Source organism: Leptidea sinapis, chromosome 26, assembly GCF_905404315.1.
Source record: "Leptidea sinapis chromosome 26, ilLepSina1.1, whole genome shotgun sequence".
In the NCBI taxonomy this organism is placed as follows: domain Eukaryota; kingdom Metazoa; phylum Arthropoda; class Insecta; order Lepidoptera; family Pieridae; genus Leptidea; species Leptidea sinapis.
Genome location: NC_066290.1, coordinates 6,465,487 through 6,482,405, shown reverse-complemented (window position 1 = coordinate 6,482,405; position 16,919 = coordinate 6,465,487). Strand labels below are relative to the sequence as shown.

Here is a 16,919-nt window from a genome sequence, read left to right as displayed (position 1 = left end):
TGCTTGCCTTCGAAGTAGCTGCAAGAAGTATACTAGCAGAATCCTAAAAGACCTGGGCTTGCAAGAAAGTTGAACCTTAGAACGAACATCTGTAGCAGCACTCACAATTTTGGTTAGGCAGGGAGAACAAAACGAGCAGTCTTTTTTTATGGAAAAGGAGGACAAACGAGCGTACGGGTCACCTGGTGTTAAGTGATCACCTCCGCCCACGTTCTCTTGCAACACCAGAGGAATCACGGGAGTGTTGCCCACCCTTTAATGAAGGTGTACGCTTTTGAAGGTACCCATGTCGTATCGTCCCGGAAACACCGCACAAGGAAGCTCATTCCACAGCTTTGTAGTTCGCGGAAGAGTGGTCCTTGAAAACCGCACTGTGGAAGACCGCCACCCATACAGATGGTCTGGATGATATCCTAATTTGTGGTGTGTCATGCGAAGGTGGAATTCAGCTGCAGGAATCAGGTGAAACAGCTCCTCGGAACACTCTCCGTGATAAATGCGGTAGAAGACACACAATGAAGCGACGTCTCTACGCAACGCTAAGTGATCCAGCCGTTCAAAGAGCACTGGGTCCCTGGAGTTGTTCGCCGTCTATCACCCAATGTACCCGCGCAGTAAATCAATGGCAGGCTAAGAAGTATTTCTCATTTACCTTTGGGGACGCCGAGACGTTGCTGCTCCTTCTCCCAAGAGGCGAAGGTGGCTTTCAACGCCTCGGCCATTTTCTTATTGGTGCCAGGAGTAAGTGGTGGCACCTGCGATGGGATATCTGCAACAAAACACAGTCTCTCGTTAAAATTATATATAATAAATAAGAAAGGACGGTATTTGACCATCATGGCCATTTTAATTGGTAAAAGGCAGTGATTCCAATGTAATCTATAGTGTGTACTGAGTAATCTGAGACTTTACTAAGAATTTACTTATGCAAAACTTGGTCTGATAAAACGACGACGACCTGTATAGCCGAGTGGTTAGCGATCCTACCTACTAAGCTAGAGGTCCCGGGTTCGAATCCCGGTAGGTGCAAGCATTTATATGATGAATATGGATGTTTGTTTCCGAGTCATGGATGTTTAAATGTATTAATGTATGTTTAAGTAAGTATATTGTATTAAATATATCATTGTCTTGTAACCCATAACACAGGCTTTATATGCTTAACTTGGGGCAAGATAATTTGTGTAAAAAGTGTGTCAATATTATATTACCGAGTAATACCATGTGGGGGCATTATCGCTTGGTCCCGTAAAAATTATAATTAAGGTACAAAATTAAAATTAAATAAATTAAATATTAATTATTAAATTTAATAGTAAATTCATATAAATATACATAAATACATTTAAACATCCATGACTCGGAAACAAACATCCATATTCATCATATAAATGCTTGCACCTACCGGGATTCGAACCCGGGACCTCTAGCTTAGTAGGTAGGATCGCTAACCACTCGGCTATACAGGTCGTCATATATAATATAGTTCAGCAATTTCACTGAATCTTGAGAAAACGGCTAATTTAATATCTCTATCGGTACTGTCATTTATTTTTGAAACATCCTGTATACTGTATTGATTAAGACTAAATGCACCTTTCTATTGACTCGTGCATATCCAGCCTTATCTCCGGTCGATCGGTCTGCCGATTGACATAGATTGCTCGGTCGATATGTGTTTCTTGTGTCAATTAATGGACGTTATATGTTAAACGTTAGTTTGCTCTTGAATATTTTAATTATTAGTTTTCTTATACTGTTCGTTGTATAATGTCTTGTATATTATGTATGGAACAAGTGCTGACCCGGCAAACGTTGTTTTGCCATATAAGTTAAGTACCCCGTGCCCGCTCATTGTATGAAGTGTCTTATGTAACGAAATATCATTGACTGAATTATTTATATTGCGAATATATAGGTATTTCTTATTAAAAAATTCCACCTCGCACGACACGCCACAAGTTAGGATATCATCCCCACCATCTGGATATGTGGCGGTCCTCCACAGTGCGGTTTTCAAGGAGCTTTCTTCCACGTACTACAAAGATGTGGAATGAACTTCCTTGTGCGGTGTTTCCAGGACGATACGACATGGGTACCTTCAAAAAAAGCGAGTACACTTTCCTTAAAGGCCGGCAACGCTCCTGTGATTCCTCTGGCGTTGGAAGAGATTGTGGGCGGCGGTGATCACTTAACAACAGGAGCCCGTATGCTCGTTTGTCCTCCTATTCCTAAAAAAATAGGTTCGGGATAAGTTATCACCATAACTTAAATACTAAAACCTTCTCCGATACACGCTGTATCTTAAGGTATAAGCATTATTCTGATCGGTTCAGTACTTTTCGCAGTATAAGCGAAGGAAAAAAACAGCTCTAAAATTATTAGTTTAAGATATGTCAGCGTTTGTTTAAATAAACTGTGAGATAATAACTAAATAATAAGTCACTCGGATTTTATTTGTATCAATAAAATAAGGTATTTTTTTTTATGGAATAGGAGGACAAACGAGCGTACGGGTCACCTGGTGTTAAGTGATCACCGCCGCCCACATTCTCTTGCAACACCAGAGGAACCACAGGAGCGTTGCCGGCCTTTAAGGAAGGTGTACGCGCTTATTTTGAAGGTACCCATGTCGTATCGTCCCGGAAACACCGCACAGGGAAGCTCATTCCACAGCTTTGTAGTACGTGGAAGAAAGCTCCTTGAAAACCGCACTGTGGCAGCAATTTGCAGTTAATTGAAGGCAACGAAATATTAGTATAAACCACGATTTAATGGTACTTAAAAGAATTTTCCTTGTAGGTCGCTGTAAAGATTGAATCTACATATATTTTACCGTTTATACAAATTAAAGTGAATGATCCATATAAAGAATTGAATTAATTATGTTAATAACACACATTTAGGAGGCTAAAGAACAAATTACAAATTCCTAGTTCATAATGATAGATTGGATGATTAAAAAACAATTTAAAGTATTTATGTTATTCCACATGAAAGGTGGCCGAATTTCTCGTGTCTAAGACAAATGTTAGATATCCAAAACATTTATAAATCGCGGCAAGATATCAAAGATGAGACAGAAATGAGTGTCATCAGTGCTTTCATCATTAAATCAAAAGAATTCACCGAATGAGATAATTATCTGACGGATTTTTAAAGTTGTAACACAAAAGTAACAGGTTGAAGTTGGTTCCTAAAATTTTCTGACGTTTGCGTCATTCGTTATTTCATTTTTTTGGTTTCTTCATCTATTATTAGGACAGGCAAAGGGTTCAAGCCCATACGGCCATATTTATTATTTAATAATTAATTGTCAAAGCCATCTTTGCAAGATATTTACAAAATTATTGTTCTTCTTAAAAAAGCACGAGGAATAAATAATTTTAATAATTTTTGCTTCGTTAGGCCAAAGAAGTATAACTTCTTGCGTGCATACATAAGTACACACACACTTTTTTATACACGAATAATATTATACACCAATTCGACACCTCATTTCCAAAGTGTAACAAGTCTAAAATTCAGTAATGTTTTCTAACTTAAGTATGAGAAATTTTTCCATTAACGATAACCCACCATTACCACAGAAAAACAAGTCGATAAGTGAAGCAGTTAAGCTGTTACTTACATTATTTCTTCAAGTGTACAATATTTTCGTTTCACACAGTAACAACTCGAGTAAAAAATTTTGAATTTTTACGAGATATCGAATTATATTTTCGATGCTTTTATGAATATGATTTTTATATCTGGTATGGCAATGGTGAAAGGAGGACTGACGCAGCCAATTTTAACCATTTATTCATATGTAAATGTCGTTGAGGGCGCATTACACGATTAATATTTAGTTTATGATATTTTAATACACATATGACTTAATCCATCTATTTTGGCACTTCTTGGCGAGGAACTTCTAGCCTTACTATAGCCACATAGTGGAATTAATAACCGGCTGCAGTTTACCCGAACCGTCACCACATTACCTTTAAGTAAAACCATCCCAACTTACGGCCGTTCCCAAAATACTATCTACATATAGAGATAAATTACTACCTTTTACTGTCAGTAATAAACTATCAATAATCTGAAGCTGTCCCAATATACCCGATAAGTCATTCTTATCGCTTTATATTGGGACGCGTGAATTGCAATTTTCATACAAATCTCTGTCGCTGGTAAGCTATAGCTTCGTCCCATTGACAGACAGTGTGTTCGGACAAGGTGAGTTACGGTCGATAAGTTTATTGGGACAGAAAAGTCAACTATAGTTACGATGTTAATCTCAAGTAAGAGATAGACTGAATATTGAGAACGGCCGTTAAAGGCCGGCAACGAATTTCTTGACCCCTGGTGTTGCGGATGTCTGAGCCTCTTCCCCGTTTATTTATTTATTTATTTAACTTTTTTCTGTCCCGACTTATATAATAAATATAAAACCTGGCAAAAAATTTATAAAAAACTGTAATACGAAACCCTTAAATTTATACACCTTTACCAATGAGTTACATTCTAAGTCAAAACATATCAAAAGAAATGGCGAAGTTAGTTGTAGAAACAATAATAATTACTAAAGATAGATAATGCTTCTTGGAAGTTGAAAATAAGTAATAAACAAACATAATCGTAGTTCATGTGTGTGTGTGTGTTCGTGAGTTTCATTCATAAGTGCCTTGTGCCGATGTGTGCTATGTGTGCCTGTGTATGTGTGTGTGACGGGCACACCTGCCGACCAGTTCTGAGATGTAGAGATTTGTGCGCCTCTCCCACGGTCGGTCGGTGCTCTTAACTCCTAGCTCATTCGTTCAGATATCAATTTTAATAATATTTACTTCTTATTACTTAACAATTTTTCATTTAAAGTGATATACTCTCACAATTAAATTTGAAACCAAAATTACGAAAGATGCGGGATTTGAACCCGCGACCTCTCGGGTTCCGTTCGAGCGCTCTTACCAAATGAAGCAATCATTCGTAAATTTTTGTATGTCTTATTCAACAAACAAAAAAAACAATAGAAGAACAACATAAAATTCATTAATTCAGCAAACATCACAGAAAGCAATCCAATAACATGGCACGCACTACATATTCGAACAAATTCGTCAAAAGGGCGATGTAGATTTGAGACGCACAATGTTGTTGTAATATTGGTCATGTAAAATACATCATGGAAGTAGATTGACAGAATAAATTCACCAGTGGCAACTGTCATCTGTCACTTTGGTGACAGCTATGACAGATCTTGATTGATAGACAAGATGGACCGACGATCTGGTCAAGATCGCCGGAATACGTTGGATGAGGGCAGCGCAGGACCGATCGTCGTGGAAATCTTTGGGGGAGGCCTTTGCCCAGCAGTGGACGTCTTCCGGCTGATGACGGTGATAATTGACGAATTCTTGACGACTATATAATTAATAAACAACTATATATGTCTAACAATACATAATCCCTTATATTGAAGATCATTTATTGCTAAAGGTATTGTTATAATTTCACCTGCCTCTGATTTATACAAATGAGATAAGGATTTGAAAGTATCTCAAGCATATATTTGCAAGTTGGAGCGTGATTTACTTACCCATGCAGGTGCACCTGACTCACGATGCGTATGCGCATAATATTGTACAATAAAGGTTTTAATTATCTTTTTTTTTAACATGACTATGTTCTTATGAAATCATTTAAGTATTTATCTTTGTGTGATAATCAGGTTAAGCGATCTTTATTACTAAGATCTTTTCTTTATGGATGAGAAGGACAAACGAGTCAACGGTATGACGTGATATTAAGTGATCACCGTCACCCATATTCTTTTCGCTTTTTTCGAAGGTATGGTATGTTGTCCGCGAAAGGAAGCTCATTCCACAGTTTTGTTATGACTGGCAGAAAGTTGAAAATTGCATGGTCAATTGAACCGCGTTGGGTCGTCGCTTCACCGACATGACTGGCGCACGCGATAGATAAATAATAAAAAAAAAAGGAAATATATATTCAGACACTTTTTGGATGGGTGAATCTGGAAATATCGTGAGTTCACGTTACCGAAATGCTTAAAGCAGAATATCTGTAGCTATACAGCTGACGTATTGTGCAACATTAGTGCTGTGTATATCTTATAAGTGAAATTGAAGGGATTTAATCAAAAGTGTAATGTGCATATATCTGCGTATTGTTTATATAGTTTTTTTTTTTTAATTTATACATTATTGAAAATAAGTTTTAAAATAAATAAAATAGAATTTAATTGTTGCTAAACACAGGCTATATATATTTACCCATAACACAGGCTATATGCTTAATTTGGGGCAAGATAATTTGTGTAAGAAGTGTGTCAATTGTATTATGTATGAAATTTCAAATTTTAATACTAAATGTTTTAAGTTTTCCCTTCTATTGGTACTCTCTACAACTGACAATTTTTATTTTTATTTTTAACAGCAAATAGATTTTATTAAACAAACATAATGCTTACAAAGTAACGAGTAAGTATAGGTGTCATTATTATTTACGGGCCTGGTAAGATAAAGTTTACGACTGTATTATCTTATGCGCAAATTAAGTTAATTAAGAAGAAATACAGCACGATAAGTAAGGGCTAAATGATGTTTGTATCAGTTAGTGCGTTCATAAAATGTTTTATACATTCAGTTGTAGCTCGAACAACTGAACCACAGTTTTGAACTACAGTTCAGTTCACAATAAATAATTAACTTACTACAATTATTATTCATTTACGTATGGCCTTATTTTTTCAGCTTTACAAGTCTTGGAGACCAGGGCTTGGTCACCACGTGGATGAAGGATAAAATGGAATAATTTTGAAACGAACTTTTGGAACTTTCGTCCGTGTTGTTACGATGTTTTTATGACATGAATACGTTCAAAACATCATGTCCACCTTTCTTAAAAGTCGGCAGCGTTCAGTTACAAGCAGAACGTTCAGCTGACGATTGATACAACCTGCCCTTTACAATGCAGTGCCGCTCAGGATTCTTGAAAAACCCGAAATTCTGAGCGGCACTGCAATTGCGCTCGTCACCTTGAGACATAAGATGTTAAGTCTCATTTCCCCAATAATTTCACTAGCTACGGCGCCCTTCAGACCGAAACACAATAATACTGCTTCACGGCAGAAAAAGGCGCCGTTGTGGTAGTGGTAGTGAGTGCAGTGATCACTTAGTACCAGGTAAATAGCAATCTAGTTTAAAACTCTTTCATGAAAGACAGTCTGTAAAACCAATGCGATATAAAACTTATTTTTGTTCTTTAACAAACTAACATTCATTTTCACTGAAGGCAGCTCTAAAATGTACTGCAAGTTGCCAAATTAAACTTTATTATTTTATTATGACATTCAAACGTTCTTCAGTTCAGCAATAAAAGTTTTATGTCAGCGATATGTGACATTGCTTAAGCAGTAAGCCATCTAGAATTGAACATTAAGTAATTCCGGCTGAGGATTAAGTAAAAATGGTGTAACTAATGTTTGTGACAGCCCTGAGTGACATTGACAGCTCTAACTTCCAATAATATCTGGGTGTCGAATTTGCGTGACAAAAAAATGAAAAAGAAATTCCCGATATTTTTTCCCAGACGCGCCAAAAGAAGAATTATTTCAAAAGACTCAATTTAAACGTAACATTCGATTTTACATAACTTGTGTAGAGATTGGATGGCTTGATCTGCGATAGCTGTAAATCCGGGGAGACAGAAAAAGTAGTGTCGAGATTTCCGTTTCCGTAATTAAACTAATGAGAGCGGAGTGATTCCAGTTTAATTATCGTATGATTTCTGATTGAGCTCATCCGTGCAGCTGGTAATGCACACTAAATATTTTAAAGTATAAATGCCAGCTCCAGGGATTTCTTATTCCAGAAACAAGGTTACGGACGAAAATAAAATGTGTGTTTCTTAGTTTTGTATATCAATGATATTAACTTTACTAGAAGTGAAACTAGATTTGGCAATTAAAGATAAATATTTAAATTGGGGCACTACATCACCTTAATATTTTCTTAAATTGTAGAAAAATCTCATATGTGTTGTTATGTTATTATCTACAGTTGTATGAAAAATACGACGTTACTTGAGACATTAAGGAAGTTTGAAGTTATATGGCATGTTTGAGATGATATGAGAGTTATTTTTTTACGATATGCGACGTAGAAATCGAAGTAAAATTTATGCGCACACTAATCGCTAATATTTTCCGATACTATGGAGTTAGTCGATATAGCTCTCTCTAGCATAGTGTGAAGACGTGATAGCAGAGTACAGCTCTGGTAACCTACACGTCAGAGTACGACAGAGTTTTGTAATGAATATAGTTTAAGCTTCTCATTCTGCGGCCATATTATCGCGATAAGGCGAACATTAGCGTTGTCACAATGTGTTGTATTTTACTTCTTAACCCATGAGGTATATCCAGTAATCACGTTGAGCTGTGTAAAACAGAGTACAGAAAAATGTACATTGTTTAAGCGCTGAATTGGCGGTTAAATTCTGAGTGTTTGTATCATTGGTGTGGGCCGAATTGTGAATGGCGTAGATAACGGCACAATAGACAGGAGATCCGGCCGGGTGCTCACCAAATAATGCCCGTCTGGTGTAGCCTTCGAACTTCGCTATTAATTAAACGAACATCGAAACTTTGGAAAATCCGAAATGTGATAAACCACTTAACAGAATCACATCTAAGTCAATTTAAAACGATTTTTTTATAGAAATTAAGAGAAATTTGCTTTTTTTTTAAATGATAATGAGGGACTAGACGAGCAAGACGTTCAGCTGATGGCAATTGATATGATTGCCCATTCCAATGCAGTGTCGCCCCAGATTCTTGAAAAACCCAAAAATTCTGAGCGGCACTACAATTGCGCTCGTCACCTTGAGACATAAGATGTTAAGTCGCATTTGCCCAGTTATTTTATTAGCTATTAAAAATAACCCTTAAAACAACAACAGCTCCAGAAAGCAAGATGGTTCTCTGGTAATTATTTAAATCGATAATAAAGTAATTTATAAGAAGGAGTTACAAATACAATAAATGGCAAATCTAAAATCTAATCTAATTCTAAGTCCTTTAACTGTGACCTTGCTGTCTTTTCGCCTATCTGTCCGTCATTAAGCTATATCTCACGAACCACAATAGTTAGCAGATAATTCGACAGACTTACTGCGAGTGTGTGTCTGACAGCTAAGTCTCAATAATTAATACATACAATATAAAATGCTGGGTACGCGTAAAGTAGTCACGGACAAAAGAGTGCCTTTGAAACTCAAGCGCCGCACATTCGAACAGTGCGTCCTACCGGTTATGGTTTATGGAGCCGAGATTTGGACGCAGACTCGGTAGCTCGTCCACCGGCTACAAGTCTTCCAAATGGCTATAAAGGAAAGAGCTATGTTGGAGATTTCTCTACGCGATCACGTTCGGAACACCGAAATCCGCAAGAGAACGGGACTAACTGAAATAGCAAAAACCATAGCCTCTAGGCAGTGGAAGTGGGCGGGCTATAATTGTCGTAGGTCCGATGGAAGATGGGGCAAAAAGTTGTTGGAGTGGAGACCACAAAAGGGGTTCAGGAATGTTGGGAGAAGCAAGATGGACGGACGATTTGGTGCGAGCGGCTGGGAAGGACTGGATGCGGGTAAGGACTGGATGCGCGACTCAGTATTGGGTAGATCAAGGTTGAAGAAGAGAGTAGTTTTCACTGCAAAAAAATCGGAATACCAAACATATATTTCAATAGTATTTACGTGAAAAAAATATTGTTTTCTAACTTCTACGCCAACGCGATACACTGTCATTTACCAACGACTAAATAAACATGTCACAGGTGACATATCTAGCTGATATCTATCCGTGGTCGTACCGTAGTGTGTCGCACGTAATGGTTATTGTCTGCAACAGGTGGTAAGCCGGGGTAGTGTGTAGGGGGTGCGGGAGACTTAATACTTAATACTAGCACTTGTTGCGCGTCGCTTAGGGCTATAACGATATTATCAACATACATTCCTATACGGCTGTAAGCGAGGGGGCCACAGACTGTACAATATAGAAACACAATTTATGGTTGGCACTTGTAAATGTGCCTCGTGTGCAACGATCATAGAGTTGGCATTTTGTTGTCTATGAATATTTATGATTCACAATTTTGTCAGTATGTAATGACTTATTTAAAGTTGTCTTTCTGTACGTTTGTTACTCAATCACGGCTATAAGCTTCCCAACGGATTCTCATGAAATTATGGCCATAAATTTAATAGCTTAAGAGCAGAACTGAAATTTTAATAAACAGGTAAGTTCGTAAATCACAATTTACTCTTTAAGACTGTTGCTAGCTGGTATTTTGTGAAATTTTCAGTCAAAATTGCACCTTATAGAATATCACTTTCAACTTTTTGTATAATAAACCTTAAATAGTTAATAGAAAGTCTATTCTTAAGCAAAGTCTCTGTTCAACTACAAACATATTTTGGGGAATCTTAGATAATTTATACTCTCTTGCTGTTAGACAACCGATTAAAACAGGCCAGAAATATTAGTTTTGTGTGTGTGACAAGCTACGTCTTACACTCGCGATTTGTATGACATGTTGTGTTAGTTTGCGTGAATTGCTCAAAATACAGTTTAGTTCTAAATTAAATATTTTTGCGACGTTTTCACAGCTGTCATAGTCTATCTAGACGTATAAATAATCTAAGAGGGAAATATACTAAGAATACTGAATGCATTATGTTACAATATTTGTATGAGCGACTGAACTATCAAACAACTACTAAATGTCCTTTAAGTAGCGAACAAAGTCGGGTAATGAAGTTATAATTGAAAAAAATATTGTTACCGACAAAAGGGAGGGAAAACAAAAGCTCGCGCCATTTTAACCGCCTCTATTGTTCGCCGCTTGAACTTGGAACGTCGCGTGACGTAAACGGCGCGTGCGGTGTTCTGAATTTAAAACTAAGTGTAATTAACTTTGATAGCTGTTACTAACGTTGTAATTAAAAATAATATGAGAAAGAGTAGCAGTTCAAGGTTAAATTATAATAAAATTCACTTTAGAAGTGATACTGAAAGTAAACATTAAACAATGTTTGAATAATATTACGATGTAAGCAGAAATGGAAATGGTTTTGTTCTAACGTTACACCTGGCTGGAATAAAGTGTAAAATAGGTCATTTAATATGCAGAAAAGTCACTTGGTTGCATGAATTATGCGTCAGCAAAGTTAATTATTAATTGAAATATATTTATGTAAACATTTATCATCACTTTATTTACGTGTATATTATATGTAACGTTTCGATAATGAAATTATAGAATACATGAATAAGTGACAAGCGACAAAGAGGTATATAGGAACCATAGATGATACAGTTATAGAAGGAACTCAACTGAACCGAAATGTCGTAACATGTCAACGAATTCAGGAGTGTTTTTTGAGTATAATAAACCTATACAGGTTTTGAGTAATAATTTAGTATTTTGTTACTTGATTTAATTTGCTGTTTTCTATATATCAAAATTTATTCCATATTATGTTTTGGATTCGCGTTTGCCAGTAAAAAAGCTACCGAGAAATGGTGTCGAAAACAGTTTGTCGATAATTTTCCTCGATTATTGAATTATATCCTTGAATTTACTGGATTTACTGAAAATTTGTGTAGGACTTTATTCCTGTAAGCAAAAATATACAATTTTTTTGCTATTCAATGTATCAAAATGCAGCACTAACGGCCGGTCCCAATATACTATCTATATAGAAATAAATAACTACCTTCTACTGTCAGTAATTAGCTGTCAATAATCTGAAGCTGTCCCCATATACCCGATAAGGCATTCTTATCGCCTTATATTGGGACGCGTGAATTCAAATTTCCACACAAACTTTATATCGCGGTACTATAAATCGGTAAGCTATATGTCGTCCCATTGACAGACAGCGTGCACGGATAAAGTCAGCGACCGTCGATAAGTTAATTGGGACAGAAAAGTCAACGATAGTTACGATTCTTATCTCAAGTAAGAGATAGACAGAATATTGGGAACGGCTGTAAGAGAGGTGAATCCCTAAATCTTTATTACGGGAAGAATTACTACCAAACAAGGCTAGATTTTTGTTAGACAAGCGATCGTTAGTTCTAAGTAGTAATATAGACAAATTGATGAACTGTACAGATTATAACGAATGTAGGCGACATGACAGCCCGCTCTCAATGATGCCGCATCATCTCATTGAGCGCGCACCGGATGAGCCAATCAGCGTCGTGAATGGACGCCCCCTCCCCCGCTCCCCCCTCGACTAGACACAGCTTCTTTGTTACGCGTAGATTGTTCAGTTTTTGTGGCTTCACTTGTTTATCTACGTGTTGGTGTGGAAGTTATCGTAATCACGTCTGTCACGCCAGAAGTCACCGCGGGGGTAGGCACAGATTACGGCCGTTTGGCTGATAGCATTCGCATCAAGCGGTTTATACAAGATCTCCAAGGACCGATGCCGTAATCTTTATATATAAAAATGAATCGGCTGCACCGATTTGGCTAATTTTAGTCTTGAATTATTTGTGGAAGTCCAGGGAAGGTTTAAAAGGTGAATAAATATGAAAATGTTCGGGATTAAAAAAAAACAACAATTTTGTATTTCCTTTGATTTGTCCCCCGTCGTTCACAAATCAAATCGAGAGAATAGTTTAAAATGAATAACTTATTAGAATCTTTATATCGTTCGAACTTTCTCCGGAGGTTAAAAAAACTTATTTTTAGCTACCTACTACTATAGTTAGAAGAGAAGAACGATTTAATATTTGGTAAGTCTGAGAATCAGTCGTCATCTATTTTTAATACCCCAAAAATTTTAATATTTTTTTATTATTACTTTATATGGCATTACAATGTCTGCTGGGTCAGCTAGTCCATAATATAAGGACAGCACGATGGAGACACCATTACACTTTATCTTGAACTACGTTAGTTACTGAAATCGATTACTTTTTTTTATGGAAAAGGACGACCAGCTAGCATTCATCATCTGGGTCACCTTATGGTATGTGTTGAAGACCAGAAAAGCGTTGCAGACCTTATAAATATAAAATGGATGTGTGATGAGGATGGCATCGTGATGAGGATCATAGGTGAAACCTGTTTCGCCACCGACGTACCTCAATATCATCACTTTAATCTTCATCTTTTTACTGGCATTGAGTTATATTGAGGGAAAGCAGGCTCAAATACATTATTTAATACTAAATATAATATAGAAAATACTTAAACTTATTCGGAATATCCTTTTTGTCTTTTCTGCATTTAATTTTCTGAAAGGTTTTTAGTACTTAACGGAGGTCTACGAAGCGGTATTCAATTGAATGAGGTTAGCTGCTTGCGCGTTCGCCCTGTAGGTATTATAAAATGATGCATCTCAGGGTCTTACATATTAAAGACACATGAGGCAATATGGTCGAGATCACGCTTGCAAGGTCTTCACTTTCAAGTTCAGCAGAGCGCAGAGCAAGTAATTGTGGTAATGACGCTTGGTTGCACAACCAACTAACACGACTCATCTCTGTAGTGGTGTTGCTGTTTTATTTCGCTTCTTTGTTTAACAGTACTTTAATATCGCAGCGTTGAGGAAGCAGTATTGCCGATATCGCCCTCTTGCTTAAACATTTTGGGAACAGGAGGAGAAACAAACCTATGATTGTAGTACTAGGCTAGCAGGAGTTAAAGGCGCTCTCAGTTTCTGTGTTTTTATTTATATAAAATTGATTTTTATGGGGTGTTCTTTTAATGTATTTTACTTTTGCTGTAAATCCTGCGATTATTCTCTCAAGACAATCATACTAACAAGAAATTAATGGAATTTGGGCTTACCATAGAAGTCCGAAAACTATGGCAACGATTTAAAAGATACAGTCTTAGCACAGAGTAGGTTAAAATACAGATATACAAAATACAGCCGAGGAAAGCTTTTTCCAAGGACCATTGTTTTACTAATCACTTCCAGCTTTTGGGAGAATATAGAAACGTGTGCCTCGTAAATACCAGGAAAATAAAGTTATTTGAATTGACGAAATTATGGCAATGAATTATTCAAGTTATTGGCTATTTTATGTTAGTTAATAAGAATGGCAGATGGACCCAGATAAGGAGAGCTGGAATGTGCTCTCAGTGGGAACCGAATCCGAAATTCGGACGTTTACAATCACCAACGGTCTGACTTTTCGAGCTTTGTTTTTATCGAATGTTCGAGCGTGTGTGCGGCCGTTCTGCGTCGTTTATACAATTGGTTGCAGTCACGGCTGGTACACATGTAGGACAAGTGCACACGAAACCAAGAGTTGCATCACTCGAGGATCACACTCCGCACTTTACACAACCGACAACCGTGTTGCAAATATATACTGTAAATGGCAGGGAAATCGCTATTTATGCGTCTTTGAAAAATCAGTTTTGTTTTGAAATTGGCGCAGTAATCAATATTAATATGTAATGCCCTCAAGTCGCTGTGTCCTCACGGGGCGACTCATTGGATCTAGCCTTGATGTAGATTTGCAAATAATTATTGAATTTGAGTTTGAATTTAACTAACAGAGATGTACATACTACTTGTAATCGTACCTGTCCCCGGTAAGCAGCAATTTCGTATTTTTCCACCCACTGACCTTTAATGGATCCTCTCATATTCTTGGTAGTCTTAAGCGGGCCCCTTTAAGTATATTCATTCATATGTTAATATAATCATTCCTTCCACACGATACCAGTGAAAATCTTCATCAAGGTAAGATTAATAATACGAAATTAAAAATAGATATGTTTTTGTTCTAGATTCTTAAATTGTGATTATAAATTACTTTGGTATTTTTTGCTCCGACTGATCGCAATTATTTACTATGTGCTAATAAAAAAAATACTATACCTTTCGGCTTATTGAAAGCTTTCATCATGACTTTGATTCCCATGCCTGCAATGGCCTTCTTTGCCTCGATTGTGTCTGCCACGGGGTCTTCCAATTGCAAAAATTTTAGCCAAATACAGGCTTCAGTTTTCAATTAAAAAAAAAACACACAGTCTTCTAAAAAGTTCTTAATGTTATCTAATAAGATCAAAAATATCACACTTTGCAGTCCTAATGTCTTTTACTAGTCTAAACACTCTTCACTATTCTTCATTTTGTTAAACAATGTTTATATCGTCACAGTATTTGATGTACTCTATCACCGTTCATTTATCCTTAATCCAAGATAGCTGTAAGACGATATATTAAAGAATTTTGCACTCGACTTCGAAACAACGCGATGTTAGTTGATGTTGGCTCATTTCTGTCGTCGTTGAAATGTAGTTTATGAAATAATTAAGAGATAAACACGGTTACAAGGTAACGTTCTGTGTCGGCGTGTTCGTAATACGTATTTAAATTGCGAATGGTATTCCCACAGGTGTGGGGCGATCCGATACATTCGCTTCCGTTATGGTAGAACCGTTTCACCCTCTACCCACACCCCTATCCAGGCCCCACACTGCACTTTGTTCCCACACAACTTGCTCGCCCGTGACGTACACTTTGCTAACTTGTGATTACGGTCAAAGTGCATCCATTTTGTATTTTGTTTGGAGTTGACAAGTTGTTTGAATTATACAGGATGTTCGATAAGAACCAAAGATACTTAGGCTGTATGGAATACTTGCTTTTGCCTTTTTGATTTTAAAGTACACAAATATGAATAATATTATATTCCAGTGTGTGGCTCCTTTACACAGGATGCCGGCTAGATTATGGGTATCACAACGGCGCCTATTTCTGCCGTGAAGCAGTAATGTGTAAGCTTTACTGTGTTTCGGTCTGAAGGGCGCCGTAGGTAGTGAAATTACTGGGCAAATGAGACTTGACATCTTATGTCTCAAGGTGACAAGCGCAGTTGTAGTGCCTCTTAGAATTTTTGGGTTTTTCAACAATAGTCAGTGGCACTGCATTGTAATGGGCAGGGCGTATCGATTACCTGACCTGACTGATTAGCTGACCGTCCTTCTCGTCTCGTCCCTGATTTTCATAAATATATACATATATATATACAGATCTTTAGAAAAGTAACAACTGAGTGTTTTGCTTAAATAATCATTTGCAATGGACTCAAGTTTTAACGTAAAAATGGCAGCCTGACCTCTATTTCAAATTTTGTTCTTCTCAAAAACATATATGACCTTGGTGAATTCTTCGGTGATTTTATAAAACTCTACTTATTAATATTTTAAGTAAATGACTTCTTTATTATATATTTTGAGACAATCGTCTTGCAACTTGCCATAAAATATTTGTTATATACTTTGCAAAGTTGATATATTTATTTATTCTTTAGGACAATATACCTTTAAGTATTTTCAAAACGTGCTACATAACAGCAACATCTACCAATAGTATTGTTACAAAGGTCACGCTAAATGTCGAATGTTCTCGAATGTTCGCGAGTGTTCTAGAACTCTTAAGATACCTAACAGCGCGGGCAAAGAGAAATGTCGCCCCTGATATGCTTATACTGGTGTTTCTCAAACTCTCTAGTATTTTTTTATGAAAATAAGGGACGAGACGGGCAGGACGTCCAGCTGATGGTAATTGATACGCCCTGCCCTATAAGCGGAGCGGAGCGGCACTGCATTGAAGTAATGCAGTGCCGCTCAGGGTTCTTGAGAAGCCCCAAAAATTCTGAGTGGCACTACAACTGCGCTCGTCACCCTGAGACATAAGATGTTAAGTCTCATTTGCCCAGTAATTTCACTAGCTACGGCGGCCTTCAGACCGAAACACAATAATGTTTACACATTACTGCAGAAATAGACGTCGTTGTGGTACCCATAATCTAGCCGTCATCCTGTGCAAAGGAGCCTCCCACTAGTCCTCACCCATAACAATATTACAAG

At 37.1% G+C, this 16,919-nt stretch overlaps 1 protein-coding gene across 3 annotated transcripts in view; it reads right to left on the bottom strand.

Annotated features, from left to right (window-relative positions):
* Positions 1-16,919, bottom strand: part of LOC126972542 (ETS-like protein pointed) — a 216,316-nt gene that overhangs the window by 57,999 nt on the left and 141,398 nt on the right. For 2 of the 3 annotated variants that reach the window (XM_050819377.1, XM_050819379.1), the window contains exon 4: positions 653-769. In XM_050819377.1, coding sequence (XP_050675334.1) covers positions 653-769 — 117 coding nt within the window. Of the gene's footprint in view, positions 1-652; positions 770-14,922; positions 15,252-16,919 lie in introns of all 3 variants that reach the window. The other variant, XM_050819380.1, reaches the window with a different exon arrangement.